Below are 25250 nucleotides of genomic sequence, written 5' to 3'. Positions count from 1 at the left end.
AGGTGGTCAGACTCACCAACTTAGTTGACACGTCATCGTATCCCAAATGCGTCAATGGATGCTCATGCTGTTGATGTCTGGACTGTTCCCGACTTGATTTATTAATGACCATATAGTTAGAGCGTTTAGTTTTACGCCGCACTCAGCAATATTCCTACTATATTGCGGCTGTCTGTAAATATCGAGCCTGGACCAGATAATCCAGTGATCAACAGCATGAGCATCGATCTCACGACAAGCAGAGTCGCCTGACATATTGTTCTCATCCGAAGAGGTGTAAACTCTGGAAATACGGCAGTTTATGCAACCCACTGTCTCTCAGGAAGCTGACCACGGATGCCCAGCCTCTAGGAAACTCGCTGATCATGGCCTGTGGATCTTGTCGCCAGGAAGGGCTCCTAAATTGTGACCTGTCCTCAGGGTTAGAGGAAACAGGTTCTGCCATCAGCCCGCACCGACAAGCTGCATCAACATTCTTTCAAGGAAGCACGGCCTTCCATTATCAAGATAAGATTAAAACAAACAACGTCCTTGTCATAATATACCGCGTACAAACAGCTCCGAGTCAGGGTGTATATTAATGTATACAGTAATGTTATACTTGTTTCATATACAGGTGAAACTGCGGTAGAGATCCGCACAGAGCCTCGTGTCATCCACGCCAATTATGTCTCATTATTGAAACCCAATCTTCTGTTATAGTAATGTGTATTTATCAAGATACAGGTCTACTTAATTTAGTTTGCTTTTCGCTAACGAAGTGTTTACAGGAATAACATACTCTGTTGGAAACATATTAGCTGTTCCACGAACACCTGATGTCATTAACTGTCCTGAAAGCTTTACTGGAGTAAAGTAAGAAATATTCAGGGGCTCGATGTTTTCCGAAGCTTGTTCGAGTTTCTCTATTGTAACATGCTTGTCTTGTATATACCCCACTAGAAACTTGGCTTTGTGATCGTTGACAGTCACTCTTGTTGCTTAGGGGAATAATTCGACCAAATGGTGTTTTCATCTTTAAGTGAGTGACTTTAGATTCAGGCCGATTATGGTAATATGCCAGTTAAACCATGTTAAACCAGAAATAGGCTTCACACGCTGTAATCACGAGGGAAATCGAACCAGTGACTTTGGTGTGACGCGCTAACCGCTTAAAAACCCCATACACCTTTTTCACCTTTGATGTGGACATTGTATTGCTCTATATGCGACTATATTACGAGCAAACCAGTGGTCGATAGTGTGAACTACTACATATACGTGCCGGTAGGTCACGATGGCATCCTATTGACTGAAATTTAATTGTTTCCTTGTTCGGAATAAATGAACTTTTATAATGCATGCTTCCTGTTTGGAAATCAAGTGAGTGAATGCGGTTTTACGCCACTTTAAACATTATTCCAGCAATATCATGGCGGTGACACCACAAATGGACTTTTCACATTGGGCCCATGGTGGACTCGAACACGGGTCTTTGGAGTGACGAGCGGACGCTTTAACCACTAGGCTACAAAACTGTCTCCGTGTCATACGATCCCCACAGTTTCGAATCCTAAAATCACTTGTACTTTGATTCGCTCACTCTTGAGGAAGCGCATTTTACAGTTTGTAGCGATGTAAAACAAAACTCACTCAGACGTCAACAATTTACAGGTGTTTACAGGTAATTTACCTTATGTGCCGTCCGTGAGGGCAGCGAAGCGTGACCTTTTAGCACTTTTGGATAATCTTGTTCACAGAGTAAGCTGCCGTTGACAATACTGAACCTATCTCCTGGCACGAGCTGCCCGTGGCACGAGACGCACGTGAAACACTTCAAGTGATATACGTTGCCTTGCACGCGCATCACGAGCTCGCTGGCAGGAATGTTTTGTGAACAGGCAGCGCATGTACCTCCAGACCCAAATAATCTGAAACAAACAAGGCAAACTTTAAAACAAGACCTGTTACACGAAATACGTCACAACACTGATAACCTCTATGGCTTATTCACATGAAATTGTAACGAGTTCACCAGAAAATCATAAATTTTCAAAATTCAAAATCGAAGCGTTATTTTTCATATCAGGCGTTTTGACCTTTAATCAAATGAATAAGTAAACATTTTATTGTTCATTTCTCGTCGGTTTATGAAAGTCTATGAACATTTAGGGAAAAAAAGTAGTGTTAATACACGAACTAATCAAATAAAAAGGCAATATACGAAATCATGTTTTTCTTCGGTTCGTGTTTGAACAATTCCTCGATACCTTTGAATCTCGTTATAATTAATAACAAACACGTTCGCGGTTGTATTAAAATAGGCCTCGACATTTAAAACTCTCGAAATCAGCATGCAGTATTGTCGTCAATGAGAAATAGATTTGGTTACAAAATACAATTTGTAGAAAATAATTTTCATTTGTTACTTAAACATGAAACAATCTGAGCACCAGAAGAATAGTGGATAGAATAAACATCTCACTGTGTGAATGAAAACGGTACAAGAATCTGTATCGAAACGTCGCACGCACGAAATATTAAAGCTGCTATCCATGAAGTCTGTCTAATTTGTACTTCCAGTTTTAAAATGCCACTCAGAGAAGTGAAAAACAATGAGCTGGAAGTAGCGTTGTTTCATACAAAATACATAAACTCAAAAGGACCGTTAAAGTTTTAATAAGCCTATCGATAACAAGGAATTAGTCGCTCTGAAGGGTCATTTCATGGTTGGTTTGTCTGAAACACATTTCCTAGGATAACCGTTCACGGTGAACTAAACGGAGATCTTTCAAACCTGGATCGGTGCGACGGTTCGTCAAGTTCCAAAGTATATATATTCTCTGTTTCAAACAAAACGCCGAATCTAAAAGCAAATTGATCAGTCGAGCTATAGCATGTAACAAAGGCGAACAGACATAGTTTGTCAATATGTAATTAAGCGGTGAAAAAAGGCTCTTGCTTATACCAACAATAACGGTTGGTGATCAATTGTGAATAGAAGCTGCTACAGTCCCTGATCACGGTCGAAATACCGCTGGAAACAGATGGTTCATTTAACAACTGTTTAACCAAACAAAGGCTTACCACGACATCAAAATTCCCAGTCACACGGTAAAACGACCCTACTTGTGGACGAACGACTACAGTCATTCGTTGTTATAAGAACTTGTATCTCTACTTAAGATGAAAAAAAAAGACCCATCATTCTGCCTTACGTTCTCTGAAAATCCACCCACAAACTTGGAATGGCATAGTCATAAACAGAAAAGTTAAGTAAAACCGCGATAATGTTAGTTTGGGCACCATTATTACTACACGTACTCAATACAGAACGGTTGATGGGGTAGTCAAATGGTTAAAGCGTTCGTTCGTCAAGCCAAAAACCCAGGTTCGATTCCCCACATAGGTACAATGTGTGAAACCAGCCTTGGTACTCACCGCCGTGACATTAATGGTATATTGCTAAAAAAGCGATCAAACTAAACTCGCTCAATATAATAACTATATAATAACTGATATATCGCGCCGATATCGTTTAAACAATTCATTGTATACAGAGCGTATACGGTATAAAAAGTATTTGTTCTCGTCTGTAACTCTGGGTGGGATTCGAAATGGTTAAGAATAGAATTAAGGGCATGGACCCTCGTTATTCACGAACTGTTTAATTGAACAGAAACCATATTTATATAAAATTACTAGGAAGGATATTAGTACGGTAAGAAATTGGCTGAAATAAATTGGTTAATAAAACGTGTATGATAATAGATACGACGGGTTATAATGGGCGAAGGGCTCAATATAACATCGCCAGTAGTTCTCAATTTTGTCTGTAATAATATGCCTGGAAAACCCGATGTTATTTCATTATAAAGCAATTGAGTTGTCCAATTTAGGATTTGCGAACACTGTTTGTACAGCTCTTCAATATTGAGCGGTGTTTTTCCACCGTAAATTGACACGGAATAGCTAAATTAAGCCTCAGTGTTGATTATGACAGATATTTAAAAGCAATATTTGATTGAGCTAGATATGTCACGTGATGAATGATAACGTTTTCATTTAGCCCTTCCAATACATATAGCACTGGCAAGCTCGAGGACATACACCAACCCCGAACAGGATAAAAATTGAAATATTAATTAAATTTACTTAGCCGGAATGGTTCGATGCCGGTCCCTCTTAGCTGAAGCACGTCTATACAAAACAGTACTTTAATAAGTTTAACTGCCTTGCAGGCATAAACATTAACACATGGCCCTGGGCGGTTCTGGTCTGTGTAACGGTTCCTCAATATTAAATATGTGCCTATGATAAAATCCATATTGGTTTCGATACATTCTACAAGACCAAGTGGTGTAATTGACGTCCGCTAAAATTTACAGCGACTCGGATAATATCAGAAGAGGGGCTGTAATGAGGGTGTGATGGACGCTTGTCGCGATATTGAATATTACATGGTGACATTTGGCCCTCCGTTCTCCAATTACATCCCGGATGACAGGCTGGTAATAATAATTTCGTTTCGTTCAATTTCCCTTCGCGAAAATTAAACATACCTGGCCCTTTGAGCTTCAAAGGTCGGCGTATCTCTCAATATCGGGAGTTACTGAATCCTGAACCGGCTATCGCCCTTGTCCGAATTGCGGAATGATATATTTGGGAAACTACCAGGCCCTCATATTACGATGGTTGATAGATTAGAAATGATTTGTTTAGTTGCGAAGGGCTCTAGGGTTCAGACACCGCGAAATAAAGCAAATACTAATATACAATCGGCCACACAACAGAGGCCTGCAAGTAATCGTTAAAAACCCAATATTACATGGGCCCATCGCAAATCCAGCCCGGGTGCACATAGCTGGGTTATCTGTGAAGGAACCTGTAGTATAACACGGTATATCCCTCTATCAACAACTCTCATGGTCGAGAACATTACACATTGTTTGATGATTCCTTGTAGACTTTTTCGTGAAGAAAGGTTTAAATCAGAAGCTCCTCCTCTCTCAACCAAATAAAATCAACACAATAAAACATACTTAGATTTAAATACACGTGAGTGAATAATGTTTTAGTAAGCAAATATTCTCGCAATATGACGTCTTCCGTCTTATCATAAGCAAGTGATGTGTGACAAGAGAACTTATTTCCACAATTCTACAAACTATGGGCAATATATAATGCAACGATAAAACTTCAGTATTATCAGGAAGTTATTGAATGTTGATTTCATAGTCGTGGAACAATAAGCGCACGTGAGAGCACATTGTTCTGACAATGATAACGTCCCTGTGTGGAAATATCGACACACGCCACATGCTTTTGCATAACCCGGTACAGACAATGTTAACTATTGCTAAACCCTCAAACCCGTGACAGTCGCTTTATGTGCATGTTCGGACTTCAGTAACGACATGTCAAATATGATGAATATTTACCCTTAATTGGCTTTTACCTGAACAGATTGAACGTGGGATTATAATGAAGGGAATGTGTTTTAGCGTTACGTGTTGACATGTGACAGACACCATGTGTTCCCGATCAATTTCTGGCAACACGTGGACAGGATTGTGGGGAATTTAGTAGGGAAACTGTTCCTGGGAGTTTTCAATATAGTGTTTTTTGTACAATAGATTGCACGTCCTTGGCACGGCAAATCGACAATTGTTTGATTCTACAACAATAATTGTATTCCTAAATATTGAATTACACAACAGCCGTTCCAGCAATAAGGTGAAAATTGATGCCTAACAGCAGCTAAACAAATTAAACACTGATAACCTTTCTTCAGCGTTAGTAATTAAATTTTAAGCCACTGACCCATAAATTGTGAAAATGCCACTGGCAACAGATCACGTTAAAGATCGGAACTGTTTGAACCACCTTGGATACTTTAAACGAATTGGTCTCAGCGTCAGTTTGTTCATCAAATAATTCACTGTCATATTGTGCCTAGGACTTGAATGAAGCCTAACTTGTAAATTTCAAGGCGTTAAACTTTATTGTGGAAGTTACGTCGTACATATTTATCAGTCTCTTTGAAAGCATCCGTCACACACGCCGGTGAGTATAGTTTTATGCCGTTTTTTTAACAGCAACTGCACGAGTGGGCACACCAGAAATGGGCTTCACAGGTTGGACCCTTGTCGAAAATCGAAACCGGGTCTCAGGCATGACGAGCAGACTCTTTAACCAGTAGGCAGACCCACCGCCCCAATCGGGATTCGAAACCATGGAGACAGGGGAGGCAACTCTGCACAGAGACCCGTGTAAAAAGACACCTCAAATTAATACATGTGACTGCTTTGTCGAAAAGAGTATACACATTCTCCACTCAAGAGACTTTCTATTCCCAGTGTTTATAGTTAAAAAACTGATCAATTCGTCAATTGTCACTAAGTCGGAAATGTTCACCGCTGATTGTAAAGAGATTGTATTATTCCCGGCCATTTCACACTGTCTCATTAGCCGGCGCCATTGGCGGCCACAGGTGTTACACGAGCGGTGAGCGGAGGCCACGGCAATACAGGCATTGCACAGTGACAGTCGTCGCTTCACTAACCTTCAAACAAATTCAGGGACACTCAACGCATCACTCGTTCCTGGGAAAATGTCAATTTTCCGCAGCCATCTGGACCTGATCAAGAACGCAGAGCTTTTCATATTTACAAAAGTAAAACTTTCTTCGCCCAGCCTTTTCAAACCTCCCAAATTAGAGAGCTCTGAAGAGGTACGACTTTCAAATCTCGATGGCAAAAGATTTCCACGAGTGTAGTGTCGCTTTTGTGCATTATGAATAATGAACGCTGCCTGGTTGGGTTAATGAGCCCCGATAATCACCATCACATATGTCTACACTCCAATTAGGGAAGCGCTGTGTTCAGGGGAGGTAACTCGGCATTGGATGCGACTAAAGAAATACCTCATGCTCAGCGGCCCGTGGAAAGTTATACACGAATTCGCCACTCTTTTTGAGCTCATTATCAAACTGTGTTAAGGTTAATTTCCATTCACATACACTGACAGCAGTTTACCTCAATGGCTTCGAAGTGGAAAATGGCTGGATGTTCAAGAGAACGAGCCTGATCAATTTCACCATCAATTTGTGAGCACACTCTGGGCAAAGACTTCAGCACATGTTTGATATTCCTCTACACGAAAGGCACAACAATGAACAGCAGTTAATCTTACGCACAGTACTTCCCTGGCTCCCATAGAACTCGGTTAATTGAAATCGCATTATTTACAGACAATCATAATACGCTATTACCCGAGGTAAGCTGTAAGCCGCAAGATGAAAGGCGGCAAATTAAAGGCATTTAGTAGGTAGCATATGTGACTACAAGGTTTGGAGACGCATTGATAAACGTTGTCCGCCAGACGGCCTTGTGTTCACACTGAACCGACTGCTGAAGCGAGTCTGTACGAGGGAATACTGCTCTGAAGCTGTATGTGGCGTCTACTGCTAAACCGAAGGTGTATGTGGCATGTACTGCCCTGAAGCTGTACGGAGAATCAGCAGTTACACCGAAGCTGAATATGGCATGTACTACTCTGAAGTTGTACGGAGTCAGCTGTTAAAGCGAAGCTGTACGGAGAATCTACTGCTAGACTGAAGCTGTATGAGAAGGTTTCATGCCATCCTGGCCCTTTAGTATGCATACATTATACATTATATATAGTTACAACATAAGACTTTGGGAAGACAAAACAAGAACTGTGATGAGCGCTGCAAGATCTGACCTCACAAACAATACGTTTACCATGTTAAGAGTTCATCGACAGTTACTAGCAAATCGTAAATGACCAAAGCAATGCCAAAACGGTCTCCACATTTATCAATCACCTGTCAGTGAACAACTGAAATCACTATAGCTTCTCTTGATCACAGCACCTTTAACACCAAATGGACCAAAAACTGTTAAGAAACAATACATAAACAGACAAAACTGGACTTTGACCATTACGTCTGTGGTGAAAACCTTAGTACCCCAATGAAACCATGTCGTGAACGCTTAAAGTGGGAGGGGCGCCTGGAGTAACACAGATCTCAGACTACATGAGGTGAAACCCACGGGAAAGGGACTGCTAAGAAACACAACGTGCAGAACGTGTAGATAAGACTGACAACGCACACATGCATTGCATGCTGTGGGAAGAGATTGCAATCTTTTGATTTAAAGGAAGACGTGTAGCCTGGATCTCATTAACCAAATTGTATATTACCGCATTATGGCCATTACTGGTAAGTCCGCACAGGATATTCACAGGCGAACTTAACACCCTGGCTAAGAGAACAGCTAAAATGGTTGTCACAGCCCTCGTTAACAGGTGCCGGCGTGAAATCAGTACACCCGCCTCGTGACCTCGTTACACCTCAGATTGCGCTATACAAAAGAGTTCTTGGTTTGAGGGAAACAATGCTTGTCATTGCCTCCACTTTCCAAGTGGCTCAGACGCCATCATGTCTTTTGCGCAGGGACGACTGCGGGTTAATTAAAGCTTTCCCCGATCTACACGACTGGGGAGATGGGGCCCGACTTCAACAAGGTGACTGTGGGAAGGTAGTTAAATGCTTCTTCAGCAATACGCTCCCGTGTGGATTTGGCAAGACCTAGCTACAAAAACAGAATTGTTAATTTTCTGCACAGCACGTCGTGTTTGAAACAGCAAAACATTATCTGTATTTTAATATCTGATTTCTGCATTGTGAAGACGACAGAATAATGAGGGAAGTGAAACTTTAATCTTCAACGCAGCATGAAGATCGAATTTGCCCGTCTTCCTAGTCTGTCAATGCCATTTGCGAACACAATTAACGAAATGGGAAGAAAATGAAAAGTTGACTTTGGTCGGAGGCCTTGCACGCTTCAGGAAATGGATAGATAATGTTATTGAACACTTTTAGCTCAATTAAGAAAAGAACACAAAGTGAAAGTTTACTTCTCACAGCCAAGCCATGACGTGATCAAGCGAATTAAGGAAATGGATTGAAATAGAAAAGTTTATAAAGTGGGATCCTTTGCCGCTTATCTAATTTGAACTGATGGATAGAAAGCAGAGAGGTCTATTTTCGAAGCTATTCACCCTGTCCAATAGTAGCAGACAATTTTCTAATTGCGAGAAGAGACACACAATCTACATGACCCGAGCTCGCTGCGCCTAAACCAAATTAACTAAATAATTACGAAAATTGAGCATTTTCTATGAAAAAGTTGCTTCAATTTTATAACTTAGCAAATTGACTTATTTTTTCGGTCGGCGGAAAGATCTATACATTATTGGTCTGCTTGAAACAGACCGGTTCCCGGCACGGGACGAATGGAGTAATATCATTTGAAAGCGAGGTCGATAGTCCCCACTTTGTCACAATATTTAATTTAAGTTTATAGTGGCGCAATTAAACTAATGGTCTCCCGAAAGCATTAAGAAATTGCATCGATAGGTTTGATAATATATGGAAGCGTGGGACAAATTTAAACCGGATTTCAATGTTGAATTAATTCAGTTAGCGTCTCCTTTATGTGTCTGTGGAACCACGGAGCCAAGGAGCCATTACTAAAGAAAGACACTGCCGAGAGACGCTGTTTTCACTTAAAGAAAATTGACAACCAGTTCTGTCTGTCGACGCAATCAATGCCAAGACCAGAGGTCACACCAATCCCCACTAGTGAGACTAGTAGTTTGCCACCAGTCCAACCACCCCGTAAGATAGTACTTGCCACCCGTCCTCATTAGTGATACCTGTGCTTTGCCACCCGTCCCCTAAAATAGGACATATACTGTGCCATCCGTTCCCATTAGTGAGGCCAGTTCTTTGCCACTCGTTCTTACTAATGAATCCAGCACTGTGTCATCCGTTCCCACTAGTGAGACCAGTACACTGCTACCCGTTCACCTCGGTAAGATTAGTACTGTGCCATCCATCCCCACTAGTGAAACTAGTACTGTGCCACCCATCCCACTACTGAGATTAGTCCTTTAGCAGTCGCTCCTACTAGTGAATATAGTACTGTGTCACCCGTTCCAACTATTGAGACCACTACTGTGCCACCTCCCCCCAAGAAAGACCAGTACTGTGCCACCCGTTTCCCCTCAGTAAGACTACTTCATTATGTGCACCCCCGTATTTTTTATAAGTACAATACCCTCCGCCCCCGACTGTGTGACCAGCACAACGACTCCCGTCCTCTTTCTCTACCTGCCCAGTCGTACGAGCAAGGGAGTTGGTGCGACACGGGCAATTAGGAAACTGAGCTAACCAGCTTTACTCTTATCAGTAGATAATCACCCGTTTCCTCCTCTTGCCGTTCATTAGAGATAATTAGAAGGGAACGGAGCCCCTACAACAGGCATAGGTAATCGGCACACAAATTGAACCGAGCTAGGCCGTGTTGGTCGAGACCTAATTGCTTCTTTAATGACTTGAAAACAGCACCGGAATATCCAAACGCATCGAATATTTGCTTTGGAGAATGGCAGCTTGGTCGAAAGAAGGTCTAAATTAGCTGGTTAGGCTTTGAAGTCCGCAAGCTGGGTAAGGGCATTGGGAATAGACTGATTTCTCTCAACTAGGAACTCGCTGGAGTCGGATATCGCCGCCGAGGAGATTGTTCGTGTATCGAGTAGATACAACGTAATTGGAGGGCGAGGGAGAATGGAGGGGTAGAGTCGAGAAAATGGCGGGGTAGGGAGGCGGCATTACTGGGTAACTGTCGAGTAATCGATATCTCGAATTACGGTGAACATTACGTTACGATGTTATCGACACTCGGGAAAGTAGAACGGTCGAATTTCAATGGTGGAGATTCTTGATCTTCACGTGTGCCTGTAGGTGTCGGCCGCTGATAGCCAGGTATCTCGTTTGTAGCGTTATTACTTCGGGTTATTGGATTGGGGGTCGGGTACTATATCATCCAATACGGCTTTCTGTATCAAGTGACGATTGGCACATCACCTAGCAACAGCGTCAGGCCCTCGACAACGTCATTGCGTCAAGGTCTCGTTGTTCAGTCGAAGTAACGATGACGGCTTAGTAAGGATGCAATTTATGACGCTTCGGAAGGTAGGTGTCTGAGTGCGTGCGTGTGCGTGTGTGTACGTGCGTGTGTGAGAGAAAAGGTTAGTTTACGCAGCAATATTCAAACAAAAATCACGGCGGGGGACATTGGGGCTTCACACATTGCACCGTACTACCAATGTTGGTAATCGAACCCGTGTCTTCGTGACGAGCGAACACCTTAACAACTCGGCTACCCACCGCCCATCCATAAGGTACACCTTGTCATGCTCGTGTCATGTTGACTGGGATATGTGGCTTACCACAATAGCGTTATGCTTAATTACATCGATTTATGTTGAACCTCATACCCCACAAGGTAATGCTGCCCTAAACCCACAAATACATGATCGACGGCGGGAGCATCAAAGCATACTGTCGTGTAAGACAAACTACGTCCTCAAGCCCCCTCTCTAATTAGGACGACACCATATACATCATCACTTATCTCAACAAATGCACGACTTTCCTACTCGGAGAGTCCCTTTAATGAACATATACTATCTCTACACTCTACTTTCCCGAACGTCTGAATCTCAAGAGCATAGACACAGGCAGAATTGAACATAGACGAAAATAGTCCCGGTCAGGTAATCAAATGATATTTCATTAAGGACAATATCTCACGATGTCGCTAAATTCCACACCTGATTTGAAAACATCTAACTGAAAGCCCCACCAATACACTGCGTCTCTCTATTTCACTATATGAAGCGGGGCGAACGTTCATCACCCGGCAGTATAGCTGTCCAGTACTGTTATACCAGTCCCTCGTTGAATGGCAGCCTCGCTCAATGAAGAAAATGAATTTGCAGGTTTGCCAGTGCTCATTTTATGATCATGGAAACTACCATTACATATGGGACATGATTGAAGCATGGGATAATAACACTCGCGCCCGGGGTCGACTCGGGGTTTTTTCCCCGTTTCCATTAGCAAGTTGCAGAGGCTTCAATATTTGTAATTGGCAGCTCAAGAGTAGCGATAGCCATAATATACTTCATTTCGTAATGGTCCTGTACACGCTCCGCAGTAATGGAAGTCGCCATTACGCGTCTGGAAAGGTTAGACGCCGGCTTGTCATGCAGTAAGCATACGGCCAGCTCAAAAAACACCTCGACCGAGAAAGTGTACATGTATAAATATTTCACTCAACAGAACTCAATGTGTGGACAGAGTTTCACTAATGGGCAGCGGAATCTCAACACAACTTACTGTAAATATGTAAATACAAATATATGTACTTTCAGCGAGACAGCCTTATTCCATTTCTTTGCTACACCGTGTTACTAAGTCGACAACGTAACCAACAGTCCTGGCCAGTATGTACCGGAACGTGGCCATGGTTACGGCGAGTGAGTAAGCATTTCCGCCGCATTTACGAATATTTCAGCAATACCACGGGGTGGAAAACCAGACATGGGCTACCAAAATTGTATCCATGAGGGGAATCAAACTCGGGTCTTCGGCTGACTACTTTGCTGTCCATGCCTTCGAAAGTTCAATTTAACGAGAGGCGGTAGGATAGCCGATCCCCGGGATTCTATTCCCCACATGGGTACAATGCCTGAACCCTATTTCTGGTTTCCCCCGCCATGATATTGCTGGAAAATTGCAAACAGCGGCATAAAACCCAACTCACTCACTTTAACGAATTCATAAAGAATACGTTCCAGGATATGATCAACACAAGTACAATTTGTTCTTTGTTAACGGAAGCAAATTAGCAACAGATTTAGTCGTCACTTAGATTCAAAGCAAGACAGCAAACAATATTCAATCAGTTGGTAATCACACAAGGATTTATCGTGACGAGTAACAATCTCCCCGCAAATAGATTAGTACCGTACCTTCCTCATCAAGCTAATAAATCGCCGAGTTAAGGCAAGGCGAGAACCCGTCCTGACCCCGTGACAGCGTATATCAACGCGCAGAAAGAAAGATAGTACAAAAAACGTCTTTATGGAGCTACGAAATGCAATTCTAGTGAATTTTAAGCGTCCGTATGTCCAATTAGTTTAGCCCTGAGCACTTGCCATGAAAATAGTAAGCTTTAGTTATCAAAGGCTTTTTAAATCCCCTACGTAACATTGCCCGCCATATCAGGTGACGCTGAAAATTGCTTCTTTAAATAACGAACGCCTTGATAAGAAACGTTTGAAGATGGCGAAAGCTAATTGACCGCTTGCTTCAATTTAATGAAATGATTTATTTAGCTGTTCAATGACCTGTAGCCTTGTATTTGCCCTTCATCCCCGGCCATTTGTAAAGTTTATGAATACGCCACACCAGCCAATCTCGGCCCGCACTAATAACTTGTTGGTGGTGAATTAATGCAATTAATTCCCGCTTTTTCCAGGAACTACCAATACAGTCTCTGGCATCAAACGACGACTGTTTCACTCAGCTTCTCTAGAATTCAATTTACCGTGGTTTTTGTCGGCAGGGGCGAAATGTCTCACCTAAATTGGTCGCTATTGGTCACTGGTATTGTATGGACCGTAGAGAGCCTCAGGTCACCTAGTCCGTAAATACGTCTCTTTCTTCAATCGTTTAATATGTTTCATTTGAAGGAATGGACGTCGGTGGACATATTTAGATCCATTTAGATCAAGTGGTTTGAGGGAGGGAAAACCTCCTGGTCGAATCTCAATAATTCTTCTTAATTTGACGCTCTCGAATCCCTACCCAAGCAGAAAAGCCTCCTTTATAAATAAGAAAATTTAATTAAAATAAATACACCAGTGGCCATAGCTCGATGCTTTATTTGTGCACACTTTAATATCCTTTGTTGGGCAAATTTCCCAACCTTGGCACGTTTATTGCGGTCTATCTCCCTATTGGGTTTGATATTGAGAAAATCAAATTGATTCATTCGAAGTTATTAAGCAGGCAAAACAAACGCAAAAGTCTAGAGTAATTAATGAAATCCCAATTTATATGAGAATTATTAAGCGTTGTGACAAGCGGAATGTATGGCTTTCGACGGATCTTTTAAACTGTGCAAATAATTGAAGACGATTTCGGCGATAAACTAGCGACAGAGTTCCAGAAAGTCCTGACTGTGTAAAGACAGTCCCCCTCTAATACCGCAGTTGGTAGGATACGGCGAGGTGCTACCCTATTAACTCGGGTGGAGAGGGTAACGGTCGAGACTTGATACCATTGGTTCAACGCAACACCATCGTATCACGACTTCTAATTTGAAAATCGTAGCATAAATCAAGAAGTGACAAGCATATCGCCACCATTTCTCACAAGACTTAATATCGTTTTCTCGAGGCATTCGTAACACTGACGAGAATACGACTGGGATTGATTAAAACTGCACGCTTTATCAACCCGCTATCAAAGAATACCTTTTTATTAACCACGTGTTTAGATCTGTTTTATTAAAAAACATTCAGTTACAACCGAGTTTTATCCCACTTAATGTCCAAGTCACAAATCAAATCTATTTTATGATCGCAATAACCATGGAGTCTAGAAATTGAATTAGGCCATGTTAAACATGAAGTGTTGGCGGGACAATACGATCGCCCGTATATCAGATTCTGCACAGCTGTATAAATCAGTCTGGTACTAGCTTCCTACAACTCTTCATTAGACCGACACAGATAGCACAACATTCCTTCTTTATTTGACACTCTGATCTTAATCTAATAACCTAAGCATGGATCTGGCCTGGATTTATTACACCAATATTCCAACAATATGAAGTGATACTTCATGACAAAGAGTCTACTGTAGATCACTTTCTATTAAAACTAATAAACATGACCATAATTTCCTAACACATAACAGAGTGAATATTATTTTATCGCACATTAGAATCTAATCACGTTAGAGTGTGTGAGTGAGTTTTACGTCGCTTTCAGCAAAATTCCAGCAATGTTACGGCGATGGACATCAGAAACTGGCTTCAAAGATTGGAGCCTATTTGAGAAATCGAGCCCGAGTCTTCGGTGTAACGAGCGCTTTGACCAGTGGGCATTCCTGAGCCATTAATGGTCCGGGTTCGATTCTCCACATGGGCATAATGTGCGATGCCCATTTCTGGTGTCACTAGCAATGGTATTGCTACAGGCAGCGTAAAATTAACTCAATCGCTCGTTGGATATGCAAACAACGACCTTCTGTGGAAAAGCGAACAGGTATTCGTTAGGCCAAACCGTTTAGTCTCATCCGTCCACAATTCAGTCTCGTCAGTCTACAATACCTAATGAAGAGACAAGGGTTGCCAGGTATATATCAAGCTACTCGACATTCTATGAAACGCACAAAAAGGAAGCAATACAAAAAGACGCCATTATCTCAAACGAATGAAAACAGGTTTGAGCGGTTGAAAAACGTATTTTTAGGGATCACTTTGCGGCATACATTAAGATAAATATTTCAATTCAAATTTCATATATCGTTTTCCCATTATAGCAGCGCTCATAAATGAATTCTACTATGGCGGAGCAATTACGCTATCATAATGGTTCATGATAAAACTTAACCTTAATATCGTTGATCAAGGAGAAAAGAAAACTGCACTAAAATATAAAGCTTTTTCTCTTTGTGGTAGAATTGTTGAGTGCCTTGTGTATCGAATCAGCTTTTTGACGGGGACCATCATGAGGAATACTGGCTCAACAGCAAGAAGTGGTCCTCACAATATTGATCACTTAACTGTCTGGCCAAGACAAAATTATTTACAGAACGTAGTCACGGCCTGGAGGCGTGTGTGGAATTAAAAACAGATGAATAAGACGGACATTTGGGTGACGTGGCATACATCAGATATCGACACATACACCCCCTTGCCTAACCTAAAACGAAACACAAAAATAACCCAAAGACAACAACAAAACAAGCAAGGAAACAAACAAAAACAAATGACCCAATACAAACAAAATACAAATCGAAAACAAACAGCTTCAACAAAAAATACAACAGAAAAAGTAAAACAAAAACACCATGAATCTCCCAAAAATAAACAAAACAAAACTTGAGCAAAACAACAACAGACATACTAGAGAAAAATAGATAAGCTCTGGGAACGTCTCTACGTTTGATACCCAAATCATACGAGCAAGTGCATGTAACTAACCTAAGGGGAGCGGACTGCAGAGTGGTCACATCATTGGCCAGCTTCGATCCCCTAGATGCGTACAATCTGTCCATGGCCATTTCAGGGTGGATTGTTTCGATATGTCCCTCTAGTTTACCCAGAGTACATCTGCATGGCTGAGTCGATGAAGCATTGTGTTCTATTCAGATACTGAACCAACTGCACTGACTATCTGCTTGAATATTCTGAGCAAGCATATCAACACTAACATGTGGCGATGCGCTCACTCCCGCCGTTAACGTCGGCGACACCGGATGGTCTAACCCAGGAATACGTTTGCGCCAAGACCAATAAAAGCAATAAAATCCGTCTGTTTTCATCGTCATTCAACTAAAATGTGAATTCCGAATTCATAACCGCTCTTTAATAGCACAAGGCAAGTTTATCGCTACCCTTTTACTGCCACGAAAACTTCCGACGCGCGTCATTTTCAGTTGACATCCTATTTCGGCACGCATGAGCACATGACGAGCAGTAAATACCACATAGCGATGAACGCAGGTCGTAAACACAGCCCGAGCATACGGAACACCAGCTGCCCCGACTCGTATCAGATTTGGGGGTACAGAAATCACCCGGCTAATCGGATGTCATCGGTCACGCTCGGCAGATTCCGACACAACGTGACGTGCCTTCACCCAAAAGAAACATCTGTGTTTCGATGGCTGCTGCAGTATTTAAAAGGTATATTCAATGATGGACTCTATTCAAATTTACTGTCGTAAATATGATAATCTCTTCGTTGTCAACGAGAAGACAAAAGATTTGAAATAGGGCAGCTAAACGTCCAAAGACAATGAGCACATGGAAGATTCCATTTAAATGTCAGTAAACTGACAATAAGACATATATGTTATCCTTATGAAAGAAGGACACAATGCTCAGATAATATAAATACAGTACGTTCAGTCAGCTCCGAAAATGTCCAAGGATAATCACTTAGCAAATATAAACAGCCAATCCTTGAATCAAATATACGAAATATAATATGGCTGACATCAAAGGTTCGACTATCCCACAGTTTAAAAGTTACTAAGTTTTACTGCAAGTGAATACCCCTTAATCTGTTGTTCAGCCATCGCAGCTACCAGTTTCCCCCCTCCCTTCAATAAAACGTGGTATAGCACCTGGCGGTTGCGCCTTATCACAAAGCTACATTGTGGAGGTGTAGGGTCGCTTGTCCCGACTCGTCCATCTGCTCAATCTGCGGGATCCAGGTCTTTTGATCTAGACTGCGTGTAGCTCAGAAATTGATGCCTCCCGATCGAATCTGTTAGAGGAGCCTCGATTTATCACCCTCATCAACGTTTGAATCGCCCAAGAAAGCAGACGTGTTTTTCCCGCGGTTTCACTAGCAGACGACTAGCTCCACGTGCAGCACGAGCTCCACGAAGGTTAGCCAGCTAGCGGGTTTCGACTAATTACACCACTGGGGACCCTGTATCTCTCTAAATTACTTGCTAGACAACAAGTGATCTTCTACACAAATATCAGGGGATTTTTACTTTCCTCTCACTCGACGTGAACGTGTGGAGAGGCTACCGTTTGTAACACATGTCCCGTTCAGTTGTTAGAAAAGCAGATACATAGTAGATTGGAGAGTTACATGTGAGGGTATTCCTCTCGCGGACCAACACTAATCTTTTCCACCACCAACCGCCGTTTGACTCAGGATCATTTCTTATTCAGAGTTTCCAAACTCCTGTAACTCCATGTTAACAAGTATTTTCAATCAAGCACTCTTAATTCAACCAAGTGGGGAATTGGAAAGAAATTTAAATATTTTTTTCTTCACACCTATGCCTTAAAAATATTTTACAAAATTTAGATTTTCAAGGACTTTACAAAACATGGCGAATTTAGCGTCGAAATGTTGCTGAACACATGGAGAAGTTAACACATACGCTCTAAATAACGAGTTGCGCTCGAGTATCGCGTAAGTATTGTCATAGTCAGAGACATAATCTCGGTGCTACTCGAATTACCTGTCAATGCGCAGTGAGGGTGTTTTTACATAGATCGCGCATTAGCATATATCCAGGCGCGAGATGAAGAAGTCTGTGGTTACTTTGATAAGAAATCATAAAGATACATTCTGATTTCATCAAAGTCACAAAAAGCAAAAATAATAGTCTTTTAAGTCGACGTACAGAGGCGAGATGATTATTTGTATCCGGAATGAAAAACTTTAAAGTTGCAGCAAATCCTATTTAAGACCTCATTAAGGATCGCAGCGTTAACCCCTTGCGATGTTTAGGCTGGGGTCGTTTTGAAGAGTGCTTGGGTTCTCTAACATGGGCTGGCTTGCTTTATATAATAAGTTATTTACTTTGGAAAAAAGTAAGTACCGACTCGTGAGAGTCCTCAAACGCACAGAAAGTAAACAGGTCGAAGAAATGTATGTTTCGGGGATGAAAGATATTTTATCTAAAAAATATAAAGTAGAAACGAATCAATATGGCTACAGGAGGTGCATGGTTTTAGGACGCAGCTTCTGCAGATGGACATACATACGCAAACGTAACTACTTATTCGCAAAATGAAGCAGCTCTGGATTGTCCCGAGCTTCTGAATCTTTCACTTCACATGGCTCCCTGACAACCGAAGTCGACGTCTTACTCATGATACTGATGTCAAATAAAGTGGGGTGTTTGTAATGGGTGGAAAGCCTGGAACACATGTAGATAGATGACCACAGTGGGGTCGGTCGCAAGAGGCGACTGAATGAAACGGGTGGTTTGGTTGGTTGGCTTTCTTGACTTTAATCAGTTCGAGTGGTCACAATATTTGAATCACATTGTTGGCTCAGGACTCGATTATTTACAGTGAGTTTGATTTCAAGCAATATTCCAGCAATATCACGGAGCGGGACGCCAGAAATGGGCTTCACACAATGTCCCCATGTAAAGAAGCGAACCCAGATCTTCACTCGATCCTCTACGGTTCATCGGTAGATAACGGGAATATTATGGAATGTGGACGCAATGTTGGGAAGGAATGGGACGATTAACACAAGTTTATACTAGCGAAACGGGGATACAGGGGCTGGAATAATGAAACCGGGGTGTTCTGGAGGTAAAAACTAAGGGAAACAACTCTAATGCGGATTAAAATGGGATCAATAATGACCACCAATCCTTCGTCGCTCACCCTATCAATCACCGTTTGCCCATACTACGTGCATGTTGCCAAGAGACAGATTGAATGTTTATGCCTTGGTTATTTTGAATCCAACGCTGGAATAACCCTACAAAACTTTGTTCAATACAACTGGGAAAGTCGAAGTCCTGAGTCCTGCTAAGTAATGTAGCATGTCAAATCCCGTGGACCGACTGAAGATCATTGATGTCTACTCAAACGAGAGTTGCCCATGACATCAGAGACATCATAGAGCCGAGGGGTTGTCAAAGAACGCATTTCTGATCAATTATGTTTATAGCTTGTTGAGCATGTTCATCCATAAAACGACTCGACAATACTAATGCACCGTCCCCGATGTGAACTTACATCGGTTGTAAATATGTGATTTTGCCGCATCAACTGAGACGTCACGCCTTCAAAGCAGCGTCTTCCCAACAGCTGTCACGACGGCTACAGAGACTGCGCGGTCCAGAACTGATTCTCCGTCACATTGACGGTACCAAAGCATTGAACGCGATTCATGTATTCCGGCGAATTAAGATGGCGACCGTAGGGTTTGTTTTCCATCGAGTAGAAGGGAAAATGATTTAACATGGATATCCCATTTCCTGTAATCAGGGAAAAGCATTTCTCGACCCTCCTCAGCTTCTGTACTCGAGTGGTTCGATCTGCTCGCCATCAATATCGGCATACCTCCCCCGAGAAGCGAGAAGGCCAGGGGGCGCTGTTGGACGAGTCCATTGTTCTAACGTCTACATGCAGCTGTACCCTTCCACAAATGAATGAGTGACTTATCGTTGATATTGAAAATCTGCAAGTCACTGATTGCTAAATATGGTAATAGGAAAACGCCATCATTAGCAAGCAGGACACGTTCCGATAACCTTACTCTTCAGGGAGGTACGATTTGTTTTATTTACAAATTTATGGATTATATAACTTTGGGCATGCAGCAATATCGCTTGTAAATGGGCAGACACAGGATTGGTCCCCGAGGAGGTGTGTCCTGACTATCGGAGTTTCCCTGAATAAGTATCATCCAAGATCATGTGAAATTCCACCTAAAACAGTTTTCTCTTCACACAGGAGTGAATATGGCTTCACTATTATAGACCTATGAGGCGAGGGGCGCCAGAAAAAGGTCTCTCTCATTATAACCAGGAATCGAAACCGGACTTTCGGTTAGACGTACGAACTGGGATTATGCCACCACATAAAATGGCGTTAGCTTGATGGTCTCCAGAAACTCCAGACTGGACTCAATGTTTATTCAGGGACTGAATGGGACCATGAGAACTACTTATACAGTGTGTGGGCAATGGGTGAGTGAGAATGGTTTACAGGGTTTGTTCAGCAGTATCACGGCGGTGAGACACCAGAATTTGACTCAACACATTGTACCAATGTGTGGACTCGAACCCGGCTCTTCAGTGGCATGTGCAAACGCTTTAACCGGCTGGCTACACTATCGCCCCTTGTGGACGGACTTTTCTTCAGTGCAAGAGAACTTCATAAATGTTCACTGTATGGCATAAGAGGCCACATGTCCGTGGACTCTTCGCACTGACGACGAAAGTTCTAACCACGCTGCGACATCGTCTGCGATAATTGCTTCCTTTAATGACGCTGTCTTAACGCAGCTGTCGACCTGTCGGAACCAGACGTCGTATCGGATGACAGGATGGATTAACAGAGTGATGCTCGTCAAATAAAGCAATTCTACTTTCTAAACGCTCTTCTAAATGAATAGGTTGTGTGAAGGGGTTAAAATTCAACGTCGCGCTGGCATTATTTCCGTCAAACTGTTGTGTACCTGAGTTTTAATGTTAGATGAGAATGGCTAGTCAGGGAACCGCACTGTGGACCAAGACGAGATAGAAAACGACGGCGTGTGAATATTGTTTTAAACCGCCTTTCGAAAAATTCCAGCAACATCATGTCGTGGGACAAAAATATGCTTCGTGAATTGTACCTACGTTGGGAATCGAACCCGATCTTCGGCGTGACGCGTGAGCGCTGAAACCACTGGGCTACCCAACAAACCCATGTGGACAATGACTCACTCCTAAGTATTAAGTCACGGTGTATCGGGATCAGAACCTGTACTTGACCATCCATGCGGACCAAAACCCGGAAGCAGTGCCCACATATCCACCCACGACTCCATTCCACGGATTGTGTCTAACTGTGACTCATCAGATGGACCACGCCCAAAGACACATCCCCTCTGCTCCGGTCAATACAACCATCACTCCACACTCAGTCCAATCACAGTATAATGATACCTAGTTGATTTTACAACCCACGACTGTACAGTCATAAGTTGAGCCTGACGAAGTGACAACGCCCTGGCTGTGCCTAAATCTCCTTATCAGCTCCTGTAATCAGACTTCACTGAGCGGGATAATGTATCATCTATCTCATCTTAATCAAATTAGGCCTGGGCATTCTCCTGGCTATCTGTGTGCAATGGTCAAGTCGATTCACGGACATATGGCGATCATTCGCCAGTGACAAGGCCCCTCGAGAACAAAGAGTCTCCATCAACGTTTTATTGACTCAAATATCGTCTGCTCCTCTGTGTTTACGAGGGAATCTCGTATATTTACGCGAGAATCTCGTTTATTTACCTGGTCAGGACATATTTCTGTATTGTACTCCAAATTCCATTGACGATGGCAGGTACGTTGTTCACCTTCAAGTAATGAAATTTCGGCCATTGATTTGAGAGAATCTTCTCTCGACGTGGAAAAGGCCTCGACAAACAGTCATAAACTTTCACTGTCGAATATATATCTCATAACCTCCCGGCGCGGCACGCTCGTTCATTGATCCGTTAAGTTGTACCAACTGAGGGTGGACAAACCTTTGTCCAACATACTGTAACACAGAAAAGAGGAAACTGACCAATCAGACGCTGGCCTTCAAGTTCGAAGTAAAAACCATTATACCGACAAGACCAGATGGCGAATTGAGTGTAAAGCCATGACCATTGTGCGTGTATTATCATTTAAACATTTATCACTATGATGTACAACGTTTGCCTAAAGATACCCTTTTCAAAGCAAACAGCAAGTGACAATGGCGGAATATCAACTACTCGGATGAGAGTTGTGTTTATTTGTCCATTCAACCTGTTTCAAAGCAGATTGTTTATCACGGCTGCAGCCGCCTATCTTTCACCTGTCCATCTGCCCATATATTAGTTCGCGACAGTCCATTTGATAGCGGCGAAAGGAGATAATTACACACTTAGCGCGTTTTCAAATAACGTATTTAGTTTCAGCTATGTATAGTGTGTGAACGACAACTGCCCCCGGCCGATAAAAAAACACAAAAACATCGCACCGTCTGCCGCACGTGAACTGTGAACATCAATGGACAGGGAACCTACCTGTGCCGCAAATATACCCCAAAATGTAACCTGTTGCCGAACGCTAGAGGAGAGGCGTTAGGTACATCCAACTATTCACACTGATCTGAGGCATCGTTGGATAATGACTGCGAATACCAATGATATATTTCAGCAGACGAATAATACATGTTTTGCTAAACATTTTAAGACTAATAAACGCTCAGGAGCAGATGTTGACAGTTTTGTCTCAGTGAGTGAATAAGTGGTGTTTTATGCCGCTCTAGTCGCGAACGTTCACAGTGTGATTGCCCTTTCGCGTTCCATGTCATCAAAACTCGTGAAGGCCTAGGTCATAACTGATCAACCCTTGGTAAGAGGCAAATAATAGGATCGAGTGGACGGTCAACCAATGCACATTATAATTGGATACATCGATGTGCGTGATGTCAATCACTTGATTGTCTAGTCCAGATTTGATTGTTCCTGAGTCTGATTGTTCCTTCATTAGAACATACAACTATCCAAAAATGGAACGCTTCAGCCCTTCAGTAAACAAATCTGTTGTTCCAGGTAACGGTTATTTTTAACCCGCTGAACACGAGTCTCAAAAATCAGTTTCTTCATCTGAAGATGTTCTGACTCAAATGAGGGGCGGTGGGGACAGAAAAGTGGATAAAGCGTTCGCTCGTCACGCTGTAGACCCAGGATGGAATCCCCACATGGGTACAACATGTGAAGCCCTTTCCTGGTGTACGCAGCCGTGATATTGCTGGAATATAGCTAAAAGTGGCGTATAACTAAACTCATTCACTGACACCAATGAGAACTGTGACCACCTTTAAGACAGCTCGGTCTAACTTCAGCAGTAGCAACTTCAAGACGGACGATTAGTCAGCCCCGAGGTAACCTTGCTGGCCAGGTTCAGACACATAAGCACACAGTCAGCACGGAGTTTATATCGGCCACTTAATGATAGGTCCCGTTTGAGATTGGAACGGACACTGATTGTTGTTAACACTGTTGAGTCTGGTTCGATATGGCGTGATGAACACGGAGCTGGAGATTCTGAGGATGGTGGATTCCGGACCAGTGCAATAAACTGTCCGTTTTATAGTGTCCAATCAGTGATGTAATGACCTTCACCCTTGCCACAGAAACGGGGGGGGGGGGGGGGGGGGGGGGGGGGTCGTATGAGTGAGTTAGTTGGCCAGTGGGTGGGTTTGTCACTCGAGTGACTTTGTAGGTGGGTGGGTTGGTCGAAAGAGCATTATTCCAGCAATGCCATCTGTAGATATTTATTCACGTTTCGCCCTTTGGGGTTGAATATGCTGTTAAACTACCAGACTTCCTCATCCCTGTCATCAATTAGACTCACAGTCCCCTGACCATAACATCTCCCACCATGCAATATACTGGTTTCAACAGTTCATCTATAAAAGGAAAAAATGAAACTTTTTCAACTGATATTTAAATTTATGATTTTCAATCATATATTCATATCAATATTTTCAAATTGAAATTAATTTATTCTTTCCATCTACACTATGAATCAATGCATTTCAGCAGATGTCTCACACCTCTGCAGGTATGTTGCATACAAGACCACAATCCAAAATGGAAAGATCGCTCCAAGTAATTTGAACATGCGTTGTTTGGGGATTACCTCCCTTCGCAATCAACCGCTAAATTGGATTTGAAAAGAGATAAATGAAACATTTAGTATCACTTCTAACCAATACCGCTTATACAGAATTAAGTCGGAAACGTCTTTGATAACTGGGAGTTACCGGACACGCATGTTAGTGTTGAAACCCTTCCATTATTCGTGCACACTAAGTGAAAGATATTTGAGACGGCATGTTTCCAATATGGCCGTAGCTCAACGAATGAGAGGTATAACGACCGGGGATTAATGAATACAATCGGAATGACTCGTGTATACAACATATTGGTTAAAATGAACAATATGATCATGACTTAAAGCTTATATATAAGCTGAGTGTCGGGTGTGTGCAGTAAAAGACGGAAATGATCACACTGTCACTGTGTCTTCGGGCTCATGCAATCAAACCCCGGTTTGTCTGAGCCACCGGGGTGGTGGTGGAGTAGCTCAGTGGTCAAAGCGTTCGTTCGTCACGCCGAAGACCCTGGTTAGATTACCCACATGGGTACCATTTGTGGCGTCACCCACAGTGATATTGCTGGACTATTGCTAAAAGCGACGTAAAACTAAGCTCACTCACTAACTGAGCCAAGTGGATTAGCTGAGTCGCACTCTTCAACTGGGTGTTCTTGCTATCGGCCATTGGTTTGTCTGGATCATGTTATATTGTGGTATATCTGTTTTGCCGACTACGACAACGACATTCCACCATCGACCTCCGACACACAAATATGCGTACAGCGTCCATTACCTTCCATTAACTTGAAAATTACCTCATAAATATGAACACGCGTTTCCATGAGAATCACATACAGTATAAAAAATGAGCTACGAGCCACCACTAATATCAAAGCTTTCAAAAGAGCAGACAACTCATGCTTGAAATGTAATCATCTAGTGTTAGGATTTGGGGTTTTCTTACACAAAGGAACGT

General features: G+C 42.4%; 1 protein-coding gene across 2 annotated transcripts in view; it reads right to left on the bottom strand.

Annotated features, from left to right (window-relative positions):
* The window catches only part of LOC137273488 (LIM domain transcription factor LMO4.1-like), a 235968-nt gene that overhangs the window by 184469 nt on the left and 26249 nt on the right, over positions 1–25250 (bottom strand). For both annotated transcript variants that reach the window (XR_010956138.1, XM_067806195.1), the window contains exon 3: positions 1673–1910. Coding sequence is in view for 1 of the 2 variants with exons in the window: in XM_067806195.1 (XP_067662296.1) it covers positions 1673–1910 (238 nt within the window). In the remaining variant the exon portion in view is untranslated. The remainder of the gene's footprint in view (positions 1–1672; positions 1911–25250) is intronic.

The sequence above is a fragment of the Haliotis asinina genome, chromosome 2 (assembly GCF_037392515.1).
Source record: "Haliotis asinina isolate JCU_RB_2024 chromosome 2, JCU_Hal_asi_v2, whole genome shotgun sequence".
In the NCBI taxonomy this organism is placed as follows: domain Eukaryota; kingdom Metazoa; phylum Mollusca; class Gastropoda; order Lepetellida; family Haliotidae; genus Haliotis; species Haliotis asinina.
The sequence above is the reverse complement of the archived record's forward strand: the minus strand, read 5'-3'. Positions and strand labels throughout refer to the sequence as shown.